A 26,555-nucleotide genomic window follows, 5' to 3' on the forward strand; every position below is an offset into this window, starting at 1 on the left:
ACCAAGTATTCCTGCCAATGCTAAATCCCAAGGGGAAGTATGTGTCTTTTTCTTTCCTTTATTTCAGTCGTGATGCTTTTCTTGTTGGAACATTCTGCCTCTGAGGCTGCCTACTCTCCTCCTCTTTGGAAATCATTTTTTGCTGCCGTAGTTGCTGAGATGGAATCTCACTATGTCATCCCAGCTGGCCTCAAGTGATCCTCCTGCCTCAGCCTTCTAAGTAGTCAGGGCCACAAGCACAGACCACCAAGCCCAGATTTGAAGACAACTTTAATTAAAATCTCTTGTGTTTCAGAATAATAAACCTCAGTGACCTGGATCCTCAATATCAATGCCGAAGTAGGTCTTTCTCTTTCAGTGTGTATGTAGCATAATAGTTTACAAATGGTAGAGACTCAGAAGAAGCAAAGGAGAGGAGAAAGCAAAGATAAGAAGATAGAAAGAAAGAAAAAGAAGACAAAAAGCAAAAGAGGGGATAAATAGAAAACTGGGGCCGAGTGGTGGCACAAGCCCTTAATTCCAGCACTTGGGAGGCAGAACCTGGTGGATCTCTGTGAGTTCGAGACTAGCCTGGTCTACAGAGTGAGATCCAGGACAGGCATCAAAACTACACAGAGAAACCCTGTCTTGAAAAACCAAAAAAGAAAGAAAAAGAAAAGAAAGAACTGAAGAAAAATGTTTTTCCCAAGGATCTAGTATTCCCTAATAAATATAAATACTAAAAGTGAAATACTCATTTTTTTTTCTTCCTTAACAAATGTCCAAAATACATTTCTAAAGCTCTTTGTCAAGGTATTTATTAAACAAATATATGTAACCTATTGTGTTCAAAGTAGTTCCTGTGGTACTCTGCAAGTTTGGCAGAGTGGTTTCCTCACTTAAAATACTAGTCTCCTCCCCATGATTAAAATCATCAATTATCAGAAGGATGTAAATGAAAATCACAATAAGATATCCCTTAATACCTGTTAAAAATGAGTATCACAAGAAAGTCAAAAGACAAAAAATGTTATAAACAGAAAAAGAAAACTTGGTGTACTGTTAAAGTATACATTAATATAACCATAATGAAAAATAGAAGTTCCTCAAAATGATGGAATCATATTTATTTCAAAAAAATTAAAAAGAAAAAAAACGTAATTGTCATATGATCCAGCAATTTCATTACTAGATGTATAGTCAAACTAAATAACGTTAACATTTCAAAAAAAACTACTTACCTATATTCACTGAAGTGCTGATCACAACAACCAAGATAAGGATATGACCCATGTATTCATTAAGATGCATATATAAGGAAGTCATGGTTTATGCACACAGCAGAATACTGTTAAGCTTTTAAAATGAGAAATCCTGTAATTTGTGACAACTCAGATGAAACCAAAGGACATTATAGCAAGTGTAATACACATGACAAGATAAATACTGCATGATTTCACTTAGATGAAGAATCTCCCCCACCAAAAAAAATATGAAGAGTCAAAGGATAAATTAAATGGGGAGATCTGGTCAAATGATACAAACTCTCAGTTATAAGAGGAATATGTAGCTAGGAGTGATAGTACATGTCTATAATCCCAGCATTCTAAAAATGAGGCAGGAGGATTGATTCAAATTCACGGTCACCCTGGTATATAATGACTTCCAGGTCATCCATTTGCAACATAGTGAAAACCTGTCTCCTGCCAAAAACTGTCCAGAGAATTTAATGTATATCATGATGACTAATTTATCTTAGTATGTGGTATATTTGAAAAGAAACTATGTGAGGTGATGGATATATTAAATATATTATCATGTTAATCATCTCACAGTGTATGCACATATCATCTTTTGTAATCCTAAAATATATTCTTGTTCTGTTAGTCCTCAGTAAACCTGAGAAAAGTCGTAACAAAAATGTAACATTTAAATGTATAACAAAATATCAACTTAAAAAAACTTGTTCCTCTTGAGCCAATCAGCTCAATTCAAAGTATTACACATATATACTGACACAGTATGAGTGTTGTTAGTACATTAACCATTGTACTATTGTTTATAATAGGAAAGCACTGGAAGTTCATTAGTAAGAGGCCAGCTATGAAACTATAATAATTATAATAATCTATAACTTGCATGGCATGCATTTATTAAATACAAATGAAAAGGAACAACATATGTACTAATATGGAAGGTATTTTAAGTAAAGAAAATCAATGCTAAAATGCTGTCATTTGTGTTTTTACAAAATGAATCCAAGGAGACAGTAGCTGTTCTATAGCATTTAGAAATATTTACTGTCTAGGAATAACCCCTGAATTAGCCTGCAAAACTCAATTCATTGCAATGTTCATATAATATTGTGGATGTAGCTTAGAGCCATTGAACTGTTCAATCATAATGGTTAAAACTATAAAATAAAAATGCAAATTCTGGGTTGGAGAAATGGATCTATGGTTAAGAGCACTAGTTACTCTTGCAGAGGATCCACGTTCAATTTCCAGTATGCACATTGTAGTTCACAGCTATGTATAACTCCAGTTGTAGGGGGTCTGACACCTTCTTCTGGCTTCCCTAGGCATGAGGCATGTACTTGTGCACATGTGCGCATACACACACACACACACACACACACACACACACACACACACACACAAAGTCAAAAGATTCATACACATAAAAAAGACAGTTTAAATCAAATTCAAATTCAAATTCATCTAGAACAGGGTAAAGATATACAGTACATTTTCTTTAGTCTCTACCATATTTTTATAAATAAACTACAATAAATGAAAGTATGTGACACTGTGTCTGTCTTGCTACCTGGAGTATTGATGAGCATCAGGGAATATCAACCGTGCACACCCTAGCTTCAGAGAATAGCACTACATCTAACACATGTCAAGAACTCAGGAGATGTTTGTCTGAAAGCCTGCTCCCTACAGGTGTTACATTTGCCAGCCCCCATAATGGCTTCAGCCAATCCCTACAATTTATTTTAAAATATATTAATGCACACATACATATGCACACATACAGACAAATAGTTAAAAAGAACCCAGAAACAGTTGAGAAGACAGAAATCTGGAGACAAGAGAGTGTTCCTATGATAACCCCATGGACCATGCTTCCCAATAACATGGTTACCTCTTCTTCAGAACTATTGGCAAATTGACAGAAAGCTTCCAGAACAGAGGGGAACTGGGATGTCTTAGCATTTCTTGTAACCATTTCCAATAGTATAATTTACAATGGATTGTTTTGGATATAAAGTGTTATATTACTATTGCTACAGTATGTATATATAGGGGTTGGGAAGAGAGAAACAAAGACAGAGAGAGGGCATTTACTATATTTTGATTCTGCTTTCCAAATACTTGTACCAATAACTTTTCACTTAAATATTGCACATCTTTGTGTTTTACTGCACAGAGAATCTACACAATAGAATGTTATCATAAACATCTGTGCCTACAAAGATTTAAGACTTAAGATATGAATTTCAATATCCCCCAAAGTTCATTTCTTGGGAAACCACATTTCATGTGGTGGTGGTGGTGGTGGTGGTGGTGGTGGTGGTGGTGGTGGTGATAGAGAATGGCTTGTCATCTTGTCTTGTGTGGCCATAATCCTTCGATCCCACTTTAAAGTGACTCTGAACCACTTGGGCGCCTTCTCCTCTTTCCTCTATAGCAAATTCTACCTCACCTTCTGGATTTTCCTTCCACTTTAACTTCTCTTCTTTCCAATTTATTCATTCACAACGCTTATAATAAGAAATAAAACCACCAGAGAAAAAGGAATATATTTAGGTTGGCTAGTGATACATTTTCTTCCTAGTAGGAAAACCAAACTAAAGTCACAAGGTTCTTTGGTAAATATGGAATGAAAGCACAGAAGACCCAAAGCCTCTAAGGGTGGTGCCATCCATTCTCCTGGCTTTAGCATCCAACCATATCTGATGAGTTACGTTTCCTTATCTGCAACCAGCTGGGTTTCTTGAGTTCCAAAGAATATTACGAACTGCGCTTAGTATTTCTCTGCAACAACTACTGTTACAACTTTCATGTAATACTCAAACTTGAACTCATCTCACATATAAATCTATACGGTTCTCAAAGTTAGCAGTCAATTACTTTGCTCCTTTCATCTTATTCCACCTTAACATTCTCATCTTACAAGTAAGATTATAACTTCAGGCAACTGTAGTATATCATGGTTCAAAAGAATAAGTGAGCATACTAGGAGGTAGCCACTGGAAATTCACAACCCCAAGGTTGTCCCTCTTCTCTTTATCATCATTGAGTACTAACAAACTTGATCCAGCACTAACCATATCCTCAGGGAAGAAAAGATAGAATCTCTACTCCTCTAAGCCAAACTCTACTGCTATTGTCTGCTTGGGGCAAGGGGATCTTTAGTGGCTCTATGGGGTTCTCTCCCAAGCAATGCTTACTACATCCACTTTTACCAGTCCTCCTAACACATCTTCCTGCTCATACTATTAAATGCAGCTACCCATAAACAACCCATCAGCTTCATCATAATAACATCAATATTAATAAACTTATTACTAATCTACATAGTGTTTGTTGCCCATTTCAGCTTCACGGTGACTGTTGCAATAGAAATAAGTTAAATTACCCCAATGTAGTTACTTAGTATTCTCCCTCCCTCCCTCCCTGCCTCCCTCCCTCTCTCCAAGTTGTGGAGGTCTATACTTCAGCTGTCAGGTATCAGTGAGACTCAGTTTGGGCCCATGAATTTCTGAATATGGTGTTTCTCCACACTGACACTGTTGACACTGGACAGACAAGGGCACTTTTAAGACAGTGAAGGCTTTTTTTTTTTTTTAGCAGAGTATCTGTGGGAAGGAGTCTCTGTAAGAATTAGAGCTTGCTATCTGCTTATCAGCTGTGGCAGTTATAGGGCAGAAATGGGGGGTGGGAAGAAAAGAGGCTGAGTTTCTTTTTTTGGCCACTGTTGGCCATTGTTAGGAATCACCAGCAAATAAACAGTTAGAGAATGTTAGGTGGCTGGGCAGTGGTGGCACACACCTGAGGCAGAGACAGGAGGATCTTTGTGAGTTGATGCCAGCCTGGTCTCCAAAGTGAGTTCCAGGAAAGGCACGAAGCTACACAGAGAAACCCTGTCTCGAAAAACAAACAAACAAAAAAAGAATGTTAGGTGATCCATAAACACACACACACACACACACACACACACACACACACGCGCGCGCGCACACACACACACACACGCGCACACACACACACACACACACACACACACACACACACACACACACATATATATTGGATGAGATTCTCACAATGTAGCCATGGCCTGTTTGGAACTCACTATATAAACCAGAACGAACTGGCCTTGAACTCACAGAGATCCATATATCTTTGCCTCCTGTATGCTGGGATTAAAGGCTGCTCTTACCACACCAGGCAATAAACATCTCTTATCAAATGTTCTTCTCAGAGGTCAGGAATCTAGGAAAACAAGTTATAGCAAGTCATGTGGCTCTGGGATAATAAATTACTGTGGTTTCAGAAACTGCCATCGTTCAACCAACTTCTCAAAGTAGCATGGTTATGGCTACTAAACACATAAAACCGGCTACTTCTTTATTACAAGAGCTTTTCTGTGTGCTTTAAGGTGTTCAAAGGTATCCCTGGTTTCTTCCCACTTGATGCTACTAACAACCTCTGTCACTTATATGACAACTTAAAATGTCTCCAAATACAACCAAATGCCCCTACATGAGAACAGCAAAATCACTTTCAACCGAGAAGCCCTACCTTAAAGAGAAGCAGAGCTTTGCTTCCTATAAGTCTCATACATGTAAATTACAAAAAAGATGTTGGGTCACTCCTTGTCATTTATCAGAAAACAGCCTTCAGGATGGACCTGAGTGTAAGAACATTAATATTGATGGGTACCCACTTTTAAGGCAGACCTGAATTCAACAAATCCGTGGTGGGGCCTGATATTCTAAATTTGAAATAGCTCCAAACAGATAGAAATCTCATCTCCATAGACCAAATTTTCAATAGCGTTATCTCCTCTCAATCTTTGTCAAATAATGTTTCAAATCAAATGCATGATTTGAAATTATGTCTCTTTAGATGTATTGTATTGTTAGTTGATCTATAAGTTACTTGAATATAAATTCCCGAAGAACAAAGCCTTTGCTCAGCATTTTTGTATTCCTATCGATTTTTACAGTACCTGGTATGTTATATGTTCTTCATGACTTTCATTGAATTAGTGATATTGTTCAAGATTTATTGACATTAAACTTTCAGATAATAGACTTAGTTACTGATCCACATTTAGGTAGGCAAGTTGTACTAGATCAAACTTGCTATATCACTAAACCCTTACTTGAGATGACATGTTTCATAGCAACATTTTTGTGATGAAAAATGTAATGATTTCAGGTGCAAGCTCCTCATCTCATATGAAGCTGATCATAGAGTGTAAACTAGCATCCACTGGTGGGACATATTTTAAAAGTAATTGACAGATTGAAAAGATTAAGGATATATATTCTAACTTCAGTAAACCCATATGTAGGTAAGAAAATACACTTAACTGGGCAATGGTGGTGCACGCCTTTAATTCCAGCACTTGGGAGGCAGAAGCAGGTAGATCTCTGTGAGTTTGAGGCCAGCCTGGTCTACAGAATGAGTTCCAGGACAGCCAAGGCTACACAGAGAAACCCTGTCTCAAAAAAAAAAGAAAAAGAAAAGAAAGAAAGAAAGAAAAAGAAAAATTCACTTAAATAGAAAAGTCAAGAGCTATTATAACTGGGGCATGCTCCTGTTTCTGGGTTCCTCCTCATAGACATAACTTTCTTTGTTATGTCCTCATACCCAGGCCATACCATTTTTTCTGTTCTCTGGCCATGTTCCTGGGTGAGGCCTCCTACTGCCTCTGATCTTGGAAAATTCTGGAAGTTCAGGACCCAGGAACATCAGAGTCTTGAAATAAATTGAAAAATAAAAGTGAGAACTGTGGGAGATAACAGAAAATAGTGGTGAGGAGCTATGTGAGAGAAGGCAGAATGTAAGAGAAGAGAAAATTGTGGGACAGATTGGATTATTGTGATAAAAGAAAGAATTCCCAGTAGGAATGTGGAATTTAGGAAGAGACTAGGGACCTGGGTAAAAAGAATAATGTATTCTGAAAATGGGAAACTATCAAAGTTAGAGAGAGAGAGAAGAAAGAATTGTAGAACATATGGGAAATTTAAAAAAGATATAAATGTATGTTATACAAACAAATATATAATATATATTATATATTATCCAATACATGGTTAGACCTGAAACCATTTACACACAAACATCAAAAACAGATTTGGTGGGCTGGATTTTATATACACACCTTAGAACAATGGTTCTCAGCCTGTGTGTTGTGACCCCACAGGGGTTGCATGTCAGATATTTACATTATGATTCATAGCAGAGAAAAATTATAGTTGTGAAGTAGCAATGACCATAACTGTATGGTTGAGGAGTCAGCACAGCATGAGGAACTGTATTAAAGGATTACAGCATTAGGAAGGTTGAGAAGCACTGCCTTAGAAGAAATTGTGCCACTTAGACTGACGATGCCCCCCACAAGAACCAAATACTAACAAAAATCCCAGTACCTGAAACAATTAACCAGAAACCAGCTTTCCAAAGGTTTGGTTTGAGTAGTCCTAGGACTTGTAAAACAATATAGGTTGTCAATATAGCCCATGGTGGCCTCTTGGGGGTTAAGTGTGCACCCCTATTTGAAAACACTACACAGTTAGGACACAGGACTGTGGTGATTTGAGCTGGACCTAATCTGAAAGTCTCCTTCCTGAGGTCTAGCTTCCCTGGTACCAAAAAATACTACTTAAGCTGTCAAGAGAGGGAGGCAATTAAATAGTTCCATGCAGCGACAACACCTATGAACCACAGCAATTACTAATATAGCAGAATGCATATAAAGGTGCAATGAGTGGCACTCACATGTTGGTGACAACCAACAGCTGTCTAATTGAACTTCCAGTGCACCCAACAGGAAGGAAATCAGTTCTGGTACTGGACACCTAGTGAAGTCATGGACCTTAGCCGAGGATCTATTATTATCACCACTTTTCTAGACCATCATCGAGTTCCTACTATAGTATAAATATTATCCTTATCCACAGATGAGTGCAGCAACCACTTCTAGTTGAAGGAACCTCTCTTTACATCAAATGGAAACCATCACAGCTGGACACAATGAAGAGATAAATGGATTAGGGGGAGCCCAGCCCCAATGGGAAAATCTACATCACAGCTCCTGCATTTATAGCTCAGGGAATATCACTGAAGAGGGAGGCATAAAAATTTTAAGATCCAGAATACCAGGAAGTCTGCTGTGAACAGTCTCTCCTAGAAATGGCTGCATAAACAAGACCCATACAATGGCAGTTTCAGTAGACATGCTAACATGGAGGGGGGGGGGCATTTTCATGCCGCCCCATTCTAGACAAAGAATTACAGGCAACTAATGACTGTAGGAGAGGGAGAATTAGCCTTTCACAGGGATGAAGTCCCTTACTGGTTATCTAATTCAACATGGTAATCCCTGAAATCATATAAAATAACATTAGACTTACCAGGTTGTATTTACTTATTTGTGCATACACACATGTTGTATATATACATGTATGTGTATGTATATAACGATAAAGGAAAAGAAGCTATTAATTTGAGAGTGGGGGCATCGGAGGAAATGGAGGACTGTTAACTGGAAGGGACTGGGAGAAGGAAAGGAAAGGACAAAAGTAATGCAATTTTTCTTTCTTTCTTTTCTTTTTTTTTTTTTGGTTTTTTGAGACAGGGTTTCTTTGTGTAGCTTTGAGCCTTTCCTGGAACTCACTCTGTAGACCAGGCAGGCCTCGAACTCACAGAGATCCACCTGCCTCTGCCTCCCAAGTGCTGGGATTAAAAGCGTGTGCCCCGGCCGCAATTTTATTTTAATTAAAAATATATTTTAAGCTGGGCAGTGGTGGCACACACCTTTAATCCCATCACTCGGGAGACAGAGCCAGGTGGATTCTGTAGTTCAAGGCCAGCCTGGTCTACAGAGCGAGGTCCAGGACAGGCACCAAAACTACACTGAGAAACCCTGTCTTGAAAAAAATATGTATATATATCACCAAAAAGACAGGGAATTGTGAGAAAAATAGAGAAATATAGTTGAGACAAGGAATTGTGGGATACATTAAGATTATGTAAGAAGCAGAGAACTGTGAGAATGAGTTGAAAGAGAGAAAGTAGTGAGGAGTACTTAGTCTTGTGAAAGGACAGAGAATTATCTGAGAGAATGGAAAACTGTAGGAGAAAATGTAATCCTGGCAGAGAATTCAGAATTATGAGAAGGGCTGGGGAAGTAGCAGCACTCATTGCTCTTGTTGAGGACCTAAGTTCTGTTCCTTCCTAGCACTGACATCAGATAGTTCACAACTGCCTGTAATACCAGCTCCAGAGGATCAACAGCCTCTTCTGGCCTCCACAGGGAGCTGCATTCATACGCGCATGGCCACACAAAGACACAGACAAACATAACTAAAATAAATAGTTTTTTTTTAAAGAAAGAAAAACAACTTTAAGAGGCATGGAGAATTATGGGAAAGCCAGAACTGTGGTCAGGGTAGGTAAATGGAAGAGATAAAGAATGATGAGAGCCTTGAGAAACTGAGAAGAACTGGAGAATGGCCAGAGGAATGAGAAGGATCTGTTAAGGAAGAACGATGAACGTGGGCAATGGTGGAAAAGAACACAGTATTATGGGAGTGCAGCATTATTAAAGAGAATGGGAAGTACCGGAAGACACTGGGGAAGTAGAAAAGAGCATGCAGAATTGTAACAGAATGAAGAACTGTCAGTGCATGAAGAATTATGAAACAGAGGACATAATTGTGAAAGCAATGAGGGAAAGGAATTATGAAATAGAGAAAATTGTGTGTGGGTAAGCCAGGGAATTATGAGAACCAGTGAACTGTGAGGACCCACAAGAAACTGTGAAAGAGACAGGGCCATTGAGAGGATAAAACAGGGCACTCTGGCAGAGACAAAAGGTGGGAGGCACAGAGAATTGTCAGGGAAATGTAGGAATTGTGTACAAGGTCCACAGCCCAGCTTGGTTTGCTTTCTATTGCTGAGATAAACACCATAAACAAAAGCAAGTTAGAGAAGAAAGGAATTTGAAGGGAAGTCAGGGCAGGAACTCAAGGTGAAATAATATAATAGGAACTGAATCAAAAGCCATGGAGGCCATGGAAGTACACTGCATACTGGCTTGTTTGCTCTCCATGGCTCACTTAGCTGATTTCTTTTGTTGTTGTTGCTGTTGTTTTTGTTTTTCGAGACAGGGTTTCTCTGTGTAGCTTTGTGCCTTTCCTGGATCTCACTCCGTAGACCAGGCTGGCCTCGAACTCACAGAAATCCGCCTGGCTCTGCCTCCTGAGTGCTGGGATTAAAGGCGTGCACCACCATGGTCTGGCTTCTTATACAAGCCTAACAGTACCGCGCCCCCCCCCCCCCTCCGCGCCCCATGGGTAGCACCATCCACAGTGGGCTGGGTCTTCCCACATCAACAGTTAACCAAGAAAATGCCCTCACAGGCCAATATGATGGAGGCAATGACTCTAGCTTGTGTCAAGTTAACAAAAATCTCCCATCCAAGCACTAACCAGGCCCGACCCTGTTTAGCTTCTGAGATCAGATGAGATTGGGCACATTCAGGGTGGTATCTGCTAGGTGGTGAGGGCACACATCTTTAATCCCAGCACTCGGGAGGCAGAGCCAGGAGGATCTTTGTAAGTTCGAGGCCTGCCTAGTCTACAAAGGAGTTCCAGGACAACCAGACCTACAGAGAGAGAAACTCTGTCTCAAAAAATAAAATAAAATAAAATAAAAATCTAACCAGAGCAATAACTATCTCCCATCTGCCGGTTTACCATACACAAATAATATGAAAACTTATGTTATTTTATATAAAATACAATATAATACTTATATGAAAGCTGCAGTTCTATGATTGCATGGAGTACTCTCACAACAGCTGCCAGAGTCCTGAAAGGACTAGGCAAAGGAAGTTTAAGTGCATGTACTGAATTATAGTATTTTATTCCATAAATAAGCACAGGTATTATGTGCTCATTAACAACCACAAATTGGCCTTTCAAGAACCTAAAGAGGGTTGGGGATTTAGCTCAGTGGTAGAGCGCTTGGCTAGCAAGCGCAAGGCCCTGGGTTCGATCCTCAGCTCCACATACAAAAAAATAAATAAATAAAAATAAAAAAATAAAATAAAAAGAACCTAAAGAGATGACAGAAAAAAAAAAACAAAACAGCAATTTAACAACTCCAAAGCCTCACAAACAGTGTAAACCGCGGCTCACACTGCTGGTTACTAGCACGCAGAGTTGAAAACACCGCCCAGACCGTAGCGGCTGGGTCGGAGAGAAGGCGCGGGTGGCTATTGGCCTCGGAACGGAATGGGTGGGCCCCGACCTCCCTGACTGACGGGTTTCCTCTCCTCAGCCTGCGGTCCGCCTCCGTGCTTCCGGAAGTCCCGCCTTTGGAAAAGGAAATTAAGGGCGCAGGAGAACGTGGGCTGTGACCCGAGCGTTCACGGTGACCCGCTGTGAGGAAAAGCAGCGTCCCTTGGCGATTCGACGCGGGCCCGGCCGCCCGGGACAGTCTGAGGGGAGAGTCAGGTACGGAAGGGCGTGCAGGTTAGACTGAAGCCGGTGGGCTATGGGGACCGCGGGCTGGTGCGGGTGGGACGGCGTAGTCAAGTGGGCCAGACTGGTGGCGCCCTGCCTTTCTTAGGTGCTTCTTGGTCTCCCATTTTGGTGACACTCCATTTTTGGAACCACCCTATCTTCTCTGAGGCCCCGGGCTTCCGGGGGTCCTCCGGGGGCAGGGGGTTCGAGTCCGGTTCGGTAGGCTTTCTCTCCCGGGCCTGTGTCACACAAGTCCGGTTCAGTAGGCTTCCTCTCTTGGACCGAGTCACCTCTTAGGACCCCACCACCATATTTATGCACGTCTCCACGACATCGTTTGACCTTACACGTTTCCAGTCTCTCAGAGACATGTCCCCAAATAGTGGCGTAGGTTTCACGGTATTTCCCCCAAGGGGGCAGTATTTCTAACTGTCGCCGGGCGTCGGTGGCACACACACGCCTTTCATCCCAGCACTGGGGAGGCAGAGGTAGGCAGATCTCTGTGAGGCCAGCCTGGTCAACAGAGTGAGATCCAGGAAAGGCGCAAAAGCTACACAGAGAAACCCTGTCTCGAAAAAAACAAAAACAAAAAAACCTGTCCCCAAACAAGTGCCCTGCTTCGTACTTTGCCATGGGATGGGGAGGGAGAATGAGGGTTAGCCAGATTGAGAATAACTAGGGGACAGCCTGGTTGTTAAGCCTCTGCGTTTAAATCGGACTCCTTGCTTTGGCAGTTGGAAATTGTAGCTTGGGAGTCATCCCTGTGATTCCAGCCATGGGTTCCTCAGCATCTACTCCCACTGCTGCAGTAAACCCCTCAAATGCTTCAGATCTTCAGCAATCTTCACCGCCTTCACAATGCCCGATGCATGAAGGGAAAAAGAAAGGTAATTTTCCTATTGGCTGGAAAATTAAAATAAAGAGAATGGTTCTAAAGGAAGAGGCCTATTTTTGCTAGTGAAGCTTGTAAGCCTGGGAGTAAGGCACCCTGGGACTGGTCCTAATTTTGCCACTTGTTAGACATTATCATAAACAACTTTATGTCTCAGTTTGTCATCTATAAGTGTAATATAATAATTTTCACAGGATTATGGTGATGATTATCTGAAATCATGCATGAAAACCTAGCAGTTCCATAAATTAGCCTCATCTCTCCAAAGTTTCCTTGTGCCTACATCAGTGTTTCTCAGCCATGGATGAGGAGAGGGGACAGTTACTGATACATTATTTTGAGTTGTCACAACTGAGAGCCAACGATACTGCTGAAATAGTGAGGTGGGACCAAAGATGTTACTAAACATTCTACAGCATCAGACATGGATGGAGTCTTTGGTCCCTAAATAATAAGAATGCCAGAGCTGAGAAACTCGGTCTAGCGGTGTTTCGATAAACTACTCCTGTATCTGTTGTAGTTTTCTTCTAGGTCAAAATAAGCCTTCAAGTGAATTTATAGACCATTATGTCAGTGCAAGGTTGGAAACAAAAAAGTTCTTTAATTAGTGCACATCTGCTTTAGATGGTTCACATTGGGGCAATATGCTATGCTTACTGTATGTTCATGTTTACTTCGTGCTCATGCTTCAGTGTCATCATCATCCTTTCTCTGGGTTAGCCAGCCCACTCCCAAGAGGTCAGCACTTTGTGACAAGCACTGCTGGGTTTTGTTTCTTGACTGATAGGAAATAGCAATGCACACAGTAGACAAAAATCCTTTGTCTCATAGGGATTACATTCTCACCTTTATGGGAGATTAATTTTCTGCTTGTTGTATAGTCAAGGAAACTAAAGCTCAGAGAAGCCAACTTATGTAGTCCAAGTTTAGCTATTAAGTGTCGAGGTTGACTAAAATTCACTGACCTTGGACAAGGACAGATCCCATGTTCCAGTATTTCTCCTTCTGGAAATTGACACAAAGCAGACAAAGCAAGTATGCCTTTGCTCTGAGCTTCTGTTTTCTCATAGTCCTCTTTATGATTTTCTCTATTACAGAGAGTTATCATCCTGGTTTATTTCCATTAGTAAAGAGAACGTGAGTATTTGTAGGAGACTAAAGGGCCTCTAGGTTATATAATGTGGGAAGTATAGCACTGTTTTCCTTCTAATATCCACCTGGGATCAATGCCCTGGGAAGACTGGTGTTTTAATGATACAAAGGGAGATATTGCAGTTATGTTTTTACCCCTAAAATGAACAACTGCTTGAGGTCTTGGGAAATGAAGGCCTGGGAGGAAAAGCCAAGGAAGTGAAAAGAAATTTTTCTTTTTCTTTTTCTTTTTGGTTTTCCAAGACAGGGTTTCTCTGTGTAGTTTTGGTGCCTTTCCTGGAACTCACTCTGTAGTCCAGGCTGGCCTAGAACGTCGAGATCCCCCTGGCTCTGCCTCCCAAGTGCTGGGATTAAAGGTGTGTACAGTGCGCTGTCTTTTCTATATATGACATCCAACATTCAGCATCTTCTCTCTGTTTCCTACTGGTGCCTGAAACAAGGGAGGATTCCATGACAGAAGCAACTGTCATTCAGGGACACAGATCTTTAAATACTTTGCTATTTACCTGATGTTTAGACAAGCTTCTCACTCCCCACACCTGCCTGGATCAGCACCCTAGGAGCTTGGGCGTTGACTGCTGCTTGTGCTACTGTGTGCATAAGACTCAGAAACACGAGTGTATCATGGAAATTTTCTTTAAAATCTGCCTTTCTTAGTAAGCTTTTATTATCTGCTGACAAGCAGTAGCACCTCAGATGAGTGGTATATTTCTGTGGCTTACTTGAGTCTTAGAACAAACATGAGCAGCGTGGCATTTACATTTTTCTTTGAGTCCCTGTAATATCTGCCCATTTTCTGCTCCTGTCCCCAATATTTGAAGGAGTGTGTCAATGATAGATAGATGCTTAGATAGTGGCTGCTACCTCATTGAAGCCAGACTTGTCTGGAACTAATGGCTGGAAGTCAGAGAGAGTCAAGTATGGCCAGCCCTCACCTAGGTTCCTGTTAGCTCCTAGCTGCTGATCCAGGTAGGAACCTTGTAGGACGGTACTAATAACATATAATGGGCAACACCCACTGCTGAATCTGCAGAATGGTTTTAGTTTCTCTTTGCTGAATTGAAGAATGTATATATTTTTCTTTTAAAATGAAAATACATTTGTAGTATCTTGTCATTTTTTAGGTTTTGGACAGTTAACTGGCTTAGTTCTTGGCACTTTTAGTAGAAGAAACTTAGTTTTTCAATGGTGTTGGTGAGAATTTTAGCCCTTTAAGGTCCCAAGTAAGAGAAACCCTTTCCACTGTTAGTATGGTATCTTAGCAGTAACAATGTTTTGGGTTTTTTTTGGGGTGGTGGTGGTGGTTCAAGACAGGGTTTCTCTGTGTGGCTTTGTGCCTTTCCTGGAACTCACTATGGAGACCAGGCTGGCCTCGAACTCACAGAGATCCACCTGCCTCTTCCTTCCGAGTGCTGGGATTAAAGGCGTGCGCCACCACCGCCCGGCGTAACAGTGTTTTTAATACTTGATTATTTCAGGCTGTCCAGCAAGTGCAATGGCATCTGATCCAACCACTGAGAGCAAAGGATACTCTGTGCCTGCCCACCAAGATCGGGCCTATGAGTACGTGGAATGCCCTGTTACTGGTGCTACAGCTAAGAATAAGGAGAACCTTGATCCTTCAAACCTGGTAATCTGCCCTCATCTCTTTCCAGGACATTTTATGTACCCATGCATTCTCTACCACAGTCAACCATGTCTCCTCAAACTATGAGCTAGAATAAATCTTTCTTAAATTTCTTCTTGCTGGTTATTTCATCACAGCAACAACAAAAAAGGTAGTATGACAAAAATAAATCAGAGGTTTGGAACACTGATGTTGCTGGTTTAATGGGAACTTGTACTTGTATGGTAAATAACTTTTAAGAGTGTACTGATTTTTTTTTTGGATTATATCATAGTGCTGAAATTCAGACACAATCCACTGATTTTCTTTAGATGCCACCACCTAATCAGACCCCATCTCCAGATCAACCATTTGCTTTGTCTACCTCAAGAGAAGAGTCATCTATTCCAAGAGCAGACTCTGAGAAAAAGTGGGTTTACCCTTCTGAACAGATGTTCTGGAATGCCATGCTACGGAAAGGGTGAGTGAACATATTTAGAAGAATATTTGCTCTCTTACCTTTAAAAAAAAAAAAGAATATTTGCTTGCCATGCTTATCTCAGAATTAAATGTTATGGAATTTTTTTTAGCCTCTAAAAATACAGTAACTTTTAGTGAGTTAATCTATAATAGAATCTATAATAGGATTTTCAGAGTTATCAAAAAGTACAAAGCCAGTATTCAAGGTAGGTTTTTTAAGAAAAACAGAACTAACAGGGCAAGGGGCTGGTGGAGTGGGGGTGCAGTGGTCTAGAAGACATTTGTTATAAGGAAGTGGTCCCCATTATGGAAGCTAGCAGCAAGTCCCAAGATCTGCTACCAGGTAGTGGGAAAGCCAGTGATGGGGTTAGTCTGCCAGATGCCCTGAGAAACGGGGGGTTGAGGGTGGGGAGGTGTGGGGGGTTGAGGATAGAAGATCTCATCTGAAAATTGGGAAGCTTGAAATCCAGAAATACCTGATATTTAAGTTCAGGTTGAAAATCAGGTAAAGCCTAATTAATGTTGTAACTCAAGCAAACATGCAGGAATTCCTACTTACTTATGGAAAGGACTGCAGCCTTTGTGTTATACTTAAGCCTGTAATGGATTGAATGGGATCTACCTGAGCAGGACAGTCTGTTTTACTCATATCACAGCAATCATATTTTTAGAAATGTAAAAAGAAACACTGTTATATAAAATACTTAGGAAAAAGTTGGTAAATCATTTATTAATGGTACTAAATGAATAATACCACCATAAAAATAGATGGTTCTTGTTAGTATGCTTTTGGGAATTCCATGAAATAAGATTAAGATGAACCTTCAATCTTTGATTTCAGTGTATAGAAAGTATAAACCATTTTATGAATTCATGGAGTAACTTTTGGCTTTATCAATAATATTTGTTAAGTTTTGCTACATGTTCTTTCTTAGGTGGAAGTGGAAGGATGATGATATTAGTCAGAAAGATATGTATAATATCATTAGAATCCACAATCAAAATAATGAGCAAGCTTGGAAGGAGATTTTGAAGTGGGAAGCCCTTCATGCTCAGTAAGTATATAAAATTAAAAAAGAACTTTCCTGCATTTTTTTTTTTACTTCATATCAACCTTTCTACAGTGTTAACTTTTAAATAATTAGTTATTCATTTGTGTAGCAGTGATCATCCTTATAGGACATACCACATTTCTTACTCCCCGAGCTTTAAGTTTGTAGAGAATTTGAACCAAAGATAGCTCAACTCTGCTCCATGCTGGCTTAGGCCTCAGATGATCAGGCTGTCAGAAATGGCTGCTGCAGAGCTGTGGTCTAGAGTTTCCTGAAGGCATGACCATGTGCCCATCTGGCAAAGGGGTACCTACTGCTCACAGCTTCTAAATGTGACTGTTTCAGCTGCCTTACATCACAGTGGCTGGGTTCCAGAAACTGAGCTCTCAAAAGCACCAGACAGAAGCCATATCTCCTTTTCTGACGTAGCTAAAAAGACTCAGGTATCCCATTCTGGCCAGATTCAAAGGGGAAATGGAGATTCCATCTCTCAGTGAAAGAAGTATCGTAGGTCAGTCATTGAAAGCAGAGCAGAGCACATTGGAAATGAGACTAAATTGCTTTGTGATTCAGGGCATGTAGGAAAGAGCTTTTTGTTCCTTCAGCAGTATTTGGAATCCTTGTAAGGACTGACCTTGAAGATGTGTTTTCACATGGGTTCCTTTTCTCAGAGATAATAGGTCAGTTGAAGAAGCAGTGGTTCTCCATATCACTTGGATGGTTTGTTACAACTCTGCAAACTGAGCTGGCTTGTGGGTGTCTGACCCAGTTCAGAATGGGTCATAGGCTTGATGTTTATAGAGTGATGGTTTGAGACCACCACCTCCAGAATTGGAGGGATGGGGAATATCTTCACAGAGAACTAGGTCTTGGGCTGGAGAGGTGGCTCAGAGGTTAAGAGCACTGACTGCTCTTCCAGAGGTCCCGAGTTCAATCCCAGCAACCACATGGTGGCTCATAACCATCTATAATGAGATCTGGTGCCCTCTTCTGGCCTGCAGGGACACATGCTGTCTACATAATAATAATAAAAAAAAAGAACTAGGTCTTGTTATAATCTGGTTTACATTTCAAATTCCTTCCAAAGCATGATTAATAATTTTCGTAGAGAAAAGCCACTTGCTGCCTTATTTTTAAGGTAGTCTCTTTGGTTTTGGCATTTACAGTGAGCATTTCAGTATTAGCCTGACGTGGGTGTTGGCTAGCTGGATGCCAGGTGGGTAGACTTTCCTGGTGGTAACCCCTACCTAGAAGAAAGAGCTGGCTGGCTAACTCAGATGCAAGTAGCTGTCATAACCTAGGTTAAAAATGTACTCTAATTAAAGCCACCTGTTCACTACTTGCAGCATGATTTTAAAAGCTAAGAAATAGAAGCAGAAGGAATTTCAGTTTGTCAGTTTCATCACCTCTAGTCATTTTGCAGATTTCTGGCAAAAGTAGCTAGGCCATAAAAGCACTCTCTAATGTCTCAAAAGAAAAGTTACATAGATTGAGTTTACTGCTATGCCTGTTAGCCTCTTGAGAAGAGATACTAGAAAGTCAGTAGCTCGTAGTCAGGCTTTGTTGTACTCTGGATATGGATTCTTTTCTCCTTTACATGGTAGGAATATAGCTTGTCTTACCAATAGAATCAACTAACAAGATAAGTGGCTCCTGTCTTAATGGACCAGTTCTCCAACCTCCATCAGGGTTTGTGTCTTTTTAGGGGAGGATCTTGTATATCCTCTGTACCAGTAAAGGACAGACACTTAAGGGAACTCAGCCAAGGTCTCTAATTAGGATGCTGCCAATGGTCAAGTTACTTAAAAAACAGGTTCAGCAGTACTTATAGCTAGTTCCTGGTAGTCAGCCTCCATTCTTTTTTGCTTCAAAAAAATCTCTTAATTGGTTGAAATGAAACAATTAAGTTCTCACCCCACCCCACCCCCCAACAATATTCTTGGATTGGTTCCAGGACATCCAAGGATAACAAAAGCCATGGAAGCTGAAAGTCCCTTTTAATTTCATTGCACTTTCATGCAGTATGTGTACATTTTCCTAAATACTTTAGACAGTCATTTATAATTGACTAAAGTACTGTAAATGGATTGTAAATAGTTGCAGTACTGTTTTATTTAAGGTACAATGAAAAGGAATAAAAATCAGTTATGCTTAGTGCAAATACCGAGTTTAATGTTTATTACTGTTACATTTGTTTTTGAGGCAGTCTCATGTAGGCCAGGCAGACTCTATGTAACCTAAGGATAACCTTGAATTTGTGATCCTCCCGAGTGCTGAAATTACAAGTGTACATCATAATATCTGATTATGTGGCACTGAGCATTGAACCCAGAGCTTTATGCATGGTAGGCAAGTACTGTATCAACTGAGTTATATCCCCAGTCCTCAGACACAGTGTTTTTCCAAATATTTTTAGTGTACAGTTGGTTGAATCTGTGAAAATGGAGCCCATAGACCCAAAGGGCTGACTGTTTAGAGCAATTTCTGTTGTTTCTCTGAAGAAACCCTAGCTGCTCTATGCAAAAGAGAAAGAATAGACACAATACATAGCACTTTTTTCTGAGAGTGTGCCTGTGCTCTTGTCCCGGATGAGAAGGTCCTGTGTCCTGAATCTAGCAGGAAAGCCAAGCAGATGCCTAGAGAGAGACATACAGAATCCAAAAGGAAAGAGAAATGTTTCCAACAAATGGAGCCAGTTTATTTGAATTCTATTAGAAGTTACTGTTTTCTGTAAATGTGGTAATATAGCAAATAAATACAGAAAAAAGAGACATTACTACAAAACAGGAACATCATCCTGTCAAAGGAAAGAAAATATTTTTAATAGACTATTCTTATTTGGACATTTTCAGTGAGTGTCCTTGTGGCCCATCATTGGTCCGATTTGGAGGCAAAGCCAAAGAATATTCACCAAGGGCAAGAATTCGTTCCTGGATGGGGTAAGTGTCAGTGTAGAGCTGCTATTGACATTCCTTAAGCCATTGTCCACAATCTCACCACCAAAATCAGAGCGAGAAAAGTGCTTCCATCTTCTAAAACTTCATATCCAGCTTACATTTCCTTATCTCCATGAGTTTACTCATAAATGGGCGGAATTATGAGGGGGGGTGGCTAGCTTCCTACTTCATTCTCCAAGGATTGAAATGTGCTTTTTATTTTTTTTTTATTTTAACTTTATTTTATATGCACTGGTGTGAAGGTGTCAGATCCTGGAGATCTGAACTACAGACAGTTGTGAGCTGCCATGTGGGTGCTGGGAATTGAACCTGGGTCCTCTGGAAGAGCAGCCATCTCTTAACCATTGAGCCATCTCTCCAGCCCCAAAATGTGCTTTTTTCCAAGATCCTTAGAACTGTCCTTTTACTCTTGTCTTTATCTTGCCTCTTTTCTCCAGCCTCCTCGCATGGGTCTCTTTCCCATGAATCTTTTTCCTTTATGGGCAGATGATCTGACTCATCATAGTTTTCAATACCACATTTTCTAAGCACCATAGACTGATTGCCCAAGTCCCATCTCCCCTCCTAGGTGTTTGCCTGAGAGCGGCATCTGAACATGTGCTGTTTTCCTGTCTGTCTTTCTGCTTACACCAAGACTGAATGCAGACCAGCATTTAACATTCACTATTGTGTTTTCATTCCAGGTATGAGTTGCCTTTCGACAGACATGACTGGATCATCAACCGTTGTGGCACAGAAGTTAGGTATGTGATTGATTACTATGATGGCGGCGAGGTCAACAAGGACTACCAGTTCACTGTCCTGGACGTGCGTCCTGCCTTCGATTCATTCTCAGCAGTATGGGACAGAATGAAGGTTGCTTGGTGGCGCTGGACTTCGTAACCACTGTTTTGTTTGTTAGGAAAAACTGAAACTATTTTTTTTTTTCTGAGAAGGATGTTAAACTTTTCCCCAAACTAAATGCACTCATAGTGTCACCATGGGACTTTCCAAGTGTGTAATCAAACTTGATCTTTCATGCAAAGATGACATGCTCCATTAAATTTTGAGTCACATTTTCCATTACAGTTGATAGGTCATTTAATTTTTTTCCCATTTGGTGTAAGTGGGAAGTAATCCCTTAGTTTTCCCATTAATTGCAGTATTTTGTGTTATTTTCTATTAAACAGTCTGTAAAAGGAGCTTTTAAAAGAGCATAGAAAACTTCTCCTTACTGTTTTCTTGGGAGTATTTGAAAGTGTGATGCATTTACCTGCCAAATATTTTAACTATATTCATTATAAAAAGAAGCACTTAACTCTTGTTTTAAAAGTAAGCAATATTCTTAAATCCCTACAGTCTAAGTAGCAACCCTGAACAAAATGCAAATATATATATTGAATGTACTCGGCAAGACTAATAATACATGTCCAGGTGTACTTTTCAGACTTGACCTTGATAGAAGGTTCAACTCGTTTATATGCAAATTTCAAAATACTTTGCTTCTCATTCCTGTTCTAATATGTGACTATTAATGAAAAGCTGGTCTCACTGTCCTGGAAAATTGACAGATTATTTTAAGTTATCACATCCCAGGAGTGATCTTCCTACCAGGAGTTTTTCCACAGTAGCCTAATGTAAACGTTGAAAGCCTGGCTCCAGTTAGAGGGCCAGCAGTATCCCTTTGAAAAATAACTTTATATTGGCTAATTGTTAGAATTCACAAGATGTGTTTTTTTCCTCAGATGTGGAATGTTTGCATCAATTCACCATCCATTTTACGTTTATTTTAAACAAGCACTAAGTTTGTTGCTAAAACTGGTTGTTTTAATTTTAATTATAGTAGCATGTTAGAAATAACTTTTTTCTTAAGTGTTGATACAGGGAAAATCTTTAATTTATCCTAAATACTGTATTGTTAAGTTAGTGGATGGAGTTGGTGTCTTTGAGTTACTAATTTGATGTAGATTTCTTTGTTGTATGATGCTTCAAAATTCCAACATTTAAAAAATTTGTATTTTTAAAATAAAGCTGACAGTAAAAAGGTTCTGAAACTTCTCAGAGTGATTTTATAGTTACTACTTTTTCAGGCACAAACTTCACTAAATGCAGCAGTGGTCTCATCTGTTAATCACGTAATTTTAAACTTCATAAGAATGTAATCACTGTTGGTCCTTTTCACAGCTGCTATTGATTGAGTATAGGATGAAGTATTTTGAGAAACAGCATTATGACTGGAAACTGAAAATTAAGCTGCATGCAAGGGTTCTCGCTGTAGCAGTGATAAGGTATTGTGAAAATCAACTGTCAAGTAAACTCACTTACATGATAAACAGTTTTATACACTCTTTTAGCACTTCTAGAAAAGACACCTGCTAAATACTCAAAAGTTGCTTTGTGGCTAGATTACACTTGAGTCTGTCTAGGGAATAGAACTCTGCTCTAATAGTTTTTATATAACTTGAGATTCATTTTGGATCTTCTGCAACATTTTAAACATCTTTTGTCTGTGGAAATGTTATCATTTAGAATCAGAACATACTAGTGCATGTCAGGCAAACTATTAACAGAAGAGGTAGGTTCAAACTAGGTTACATATTAGCATTTAGTATTCCTACGAATTCACTAGCTGTCATTTATGTGATGTTGATGTCCATTCTGCATCACACCCAGGACACAAAATTGCAAAAGATATATTCACTACCTACAGAAACTCAGTCTTTCAGAGCCCAGTCTGTAACCACAATCTTAGTATTGTACAATTCTTAAAGAATTCACTGTGGTACTGATGGGGTTAGGGATACACATAAGTACTTTTTAATATATTTAGTTACTGTGATGATTTGTATAGTCAAGTTGACAAAATTTAAAATCAACTGGGAAAATGGGACTCCAGGCGTGCCTGTGGGGGCCTATCTTGATGACATTAATTGAGGTGGGAATATTTAGCCATCATGGCCTGCACCATTGCTCCATTGTTATCCTGTACTATATAAAATGAAGAAAGTGAGCTGAACACTAACAACTATGCATTCAGCTGTTTCTGGATTGTGGGCACAAGGTGACCAGCTGCTTTAGGTTCTTGCGGTTTTGATTTCCCCACCATGATGGAGTACCTTGAACTGTGAGCTAAAACCCTTTCTCAAGTTCCTTTTATTGAGCTGTTTATCACAGCAACAGAAACGGAAACCAAGACAGTTAACAATTTCATTGGTCCCCGATGTGTTTACCTTCTAGCAGAGTTACTGCTCCCTATTGAAAGTGAAGTGCTCTGTGTTTATTTCCTTTCTTATTAATCCTTCTCATGACTGTCAAAACCATGTTCAATCATTTGTGTTGCTATTGTGATTAAGAGGGCATACCCTGAAGGTTGGTGGCTTGTTGGAGTGCTTGCTCTGTGAATTTCTGTCTCTGGGCATCAGTTTTCATGGCTACAAAATGAGCATACAGAGTTGTTTGGCAAGTTCGGTGAGGTGTTGTTTGAGTGCTCTTGGAGCAGAGCCCTGGATGGAGAGAGCTCAGTACCAGCCAGCTCCACAGTTCACAGAAACAAAGGGAGAAGTCAAGCTAGGCTTGACTTAAGCAAGGCTAGCCTGAGTCAAGGTACTGAGGCAGTCCACATGAAGAATCTGGCAAGATCAGGAGGCTCTTCTGATTTGTGTCAATTTTAAGTTTTACCAGGTAGATAAATAGACACTTAATCTAAGTAACCTCGTGTTATTTAAAGTGGCTAAAGGAATATCCTTTTAATAATACGTAGACATAAGGAGATACTTGGTTAACTTAATATGCAAGTCCCACACAGGCAAGCATGATTAAGCTGAATTTCCTAATCTAAAACGTAACAATGTAAACATAAACCAGCTTCATAAATAGAAATGAAGTAAAACCTAGGAGAGAGCAACCAAGAATACTGCCATGAAGCTGGGAAGGACTAGGAAAATAATGAGGGAAATTCAAATTCTTTCATATCTTTGCAGTTTTTTCTTAAAATCCCTGCTACAAAAGTGAACTAGAATAGTAGATGATATATTGTGTATATGGGTCATGTAAGAAATAAATGATTGCTGGCACATATCACCTAGAAGATCCAGTGGCCTTTGCTCCTTGCAGAAGGATTAGTGAATGATGCTGTTTATAGACTTTCAGATAAAATCTAACATGTAATCATTTTATAATTTGATTTTATCTGTTTTTTAAGATTTATTTATTATGTATACAGTGTTCTGTCTGCATGTGTCCCTGCAGGCCAGAAGAGGGCACCAGATCTCATTACAGATGGTTGTGAGCCACCATGTGAGTGCTGGGAATTGAACTCAGGACCTTTGGGAGAGCAAGCAGTGCTCTTAACCTCTGAGCCATCTCTCCAGCTGATTTTATCTGTTTTTAAAGTGTAGCATGAAATTATTTAAGCAAAGTAGTATATGAGGGCATTATTTGAGATTTTGCTGCCTTGCCCATTTCTCTTTCTAGTGTTCTCAAACTTCTGCAGATCAGAATTCCTTGGAAGACTTGTTAGAATGCAAGTGCCTGGGCTCCTACCCAGGGTCCTTCATCTTGTAGACATGGGACAGCTAGACATTTACCTTTGTAACATCCTCCCAATAGACTGATGCTATTGGTCCAGGCACCATGTGGACCTCATTTTTCCCTGGCATTTTTGGGCTTCCACCTACTACCAAATTTGCAACTGTGTTTCCAATTGTTGCATATTCCCATGGTTGTGGACCAAAGTTACAAGTAGGAGATGTGAAAGCAAAGGTTAAATAGAAATATCAATTTCCCATTTTACTTAATCACCATTCCTTCCCTCCCCAAAGTCCCTCTTGTTCTTAGTTCTGATTGGTGCTTCATTTTACTGAGTTCTATTTTAATAATAAAACCTTTTCCTTGGAAAGTTCATTTCCCATGACTTGTAGGTGATCACAGTGAGCCAGGGTTACAGTGGGATGAAGGCAGTGCTCCAGGCAGATTGAGGAAGCCCTTGTACTCTGTGCTGCTGGGGTGAAGGCAGTGTTCCACACTGATTGAGAAAGCCCTTGTATTCTGATGCTTTTCTGTGAATTGATGGTGGCCACTCCCTTGAGTAGGTGAGATGTTTGCTCTTGGCTCTGAGTTGTCTCTGATACATGACCTTTGCTCACCATCTTATTTTGCCAGGTAGCTATAACTAAAGGCTACAGATGGAGCAGCTTAAACAACGGACATTTATCCTCACAGTTCTGAAGGCCAAAAATACAAAGCTAAGAGTTTTGTTCCCTCTTCTCCCTCCTTCCCTCTTCCCCCTCCCTTTCTGTCTTGTGCTCACTTGTTCACTTACATTCCCTCTCTCCCTCCCCTCTCTAGTGCTTGATTGCTCACTTGCGCTCCTTCCCTTCACCCCCTCACTCATTTGCTCACTCTGATTACCTCCCTCCCTTCCTTCCTTCCTCCCTCCCTCCCTCTTTTCTCTCCCCTTACACACCCTCACTCCTCTCACTTGGTGTACGTCAATTACCCTTTTTATTAGGACACCAGTTGTAGTGGAGTGAAGGCTCTTCCAAATGGCCTCATCCTCACTTGATCATCTGCAAAGACTCTATTTCCAAGTGAGTTTCCATTTGTAGGACCTAGGGTGTTAATACAAGACCATCTTAGGGGAGGACAACACAATCCAGTCTACAATACTTTGACAAAATTTACTCCTGACATCTAAGCACTGCCACTTTGAATGCTCCAGTGTGTTAGTTTGAATACTTGGTTCGGCCATGATATTGTGAACCACTGCTGCTCCTTGGCAAGCTTTACCCTTCTGCCTAGCTAGGTGTGCCCCTGGTCACCCCAACTTCTGTATCTATACAAACAGGATAACCAGCTCACATGTAACGGAGATGGAATTTTTAAAGTGGGAGGTAACAGAAAGTAAGATCCACAAGGCACCTGGAAGGTAAAAACTTAATGTCTCGCCTGCCCTTGGGTATTACACTGAATTGAGGTTAAGGAGGCACTGGAAACAGACTCCAGGTTTCCTTTCCACAAGAAAAAAAAAACTTTCTAAGTCCACTCTTAATTGATTTACCCTCTAACAGAATAGATTAATCTCCTTTGTGTGGAAACACAGCAGCTTTACCCCCACCCCTAATGGGAATGTCTGAAGGTTCCGAAGACCATTTCACTGATTATCCCACAGCCAGAGAAAGTTCACTCCCCAACTGTATAGAAACCGACACCATAGCACCTGGTTGCAAAAAGGAAGAGCTTTGGACTAAGGCTATAGCTCAGTTGGGAGTGTGTTTGTTTAAATAAGGATGAAGCCCTAGGTTCTGTGTCTAGCACTGCATAAACTTGGCATGGTGTTACAAGCCTGTAATCCCTTCACTTGGGAGGTGAGAGCAGAAAGATCAATTAAGGTCATCCTTAGGTACATATCAAGGTTCAGATCAGCCTGGAATATCCTAGCCCCTGTGACAGAGATAAAAATGGAGAGGGAAGTTCACTTCAGTGAAAACTAACTGACAGAGACATGATCAAATTGGTCACATTTGGTTGATAGCAAGGGAACTGAAGTGGCCAGTTAAGTTGTTGATTGTATCTATGTGGCACTTAAGGATGATTCTGATCTGTTTCATAATTGTTCACACTCTTATTCCCATTACAGATCCCTGAGGGCCCTGTTCTAGTTTCTCGGTCTACTCATGAAATACTT

General features: G+C 40.2%; 1 protein-coding gene across 1 annotated transcript; it reads left to right on the top strand.

Annotated features, from left to right (window-relative positions):
• Nucleotides 1-11,609: 11,609 nt before the first annotated feature.
• LOC118574838 (cytochrome c-type heme lyase) lies at nucleotides 11,610-21,913 on the top strand. Its single transcript, XM_036175707.1, has 7 exons — nucleotides 11,610-11,743; nucleotides 12,487-12,639; nucleotides 15,275-15,426; nucleotides 15,735-15,883; nucleotides 16,818-16,937; nucleotides 19,787-19,873; nucleotides 20,575-21,913. The coding sequence occupies exons 2-7, from the start codon at nucleotides 12,528-12,530 to the stop codon at nucleotides 20,771-20,773; spliced, it is 819 nt and encodes a 272-aa protein (XP_036031600.1). The 5' UTR covers nucleotides 11,610-11,743; nucleotides 12,487-12,527; the 3' UTR covers nucleotides 20,774-21,913.
• The last annotated feature ends 4,642 nt before the right edge of the window (nucleotides 21,914-26,555 follow it).

This window comes from Onychomys torridus, chromosome X, assembly GCF_903995425.1.
Source record: "Onychomys torridus chromosome X, mOncTor1.1, whole genome shotgun sequence".
NCBI lineage: Eukaryota > Metazoa > Chordata > Mammalia > Rodentia > Cricetidae > Onychomys > Onychomys torridus.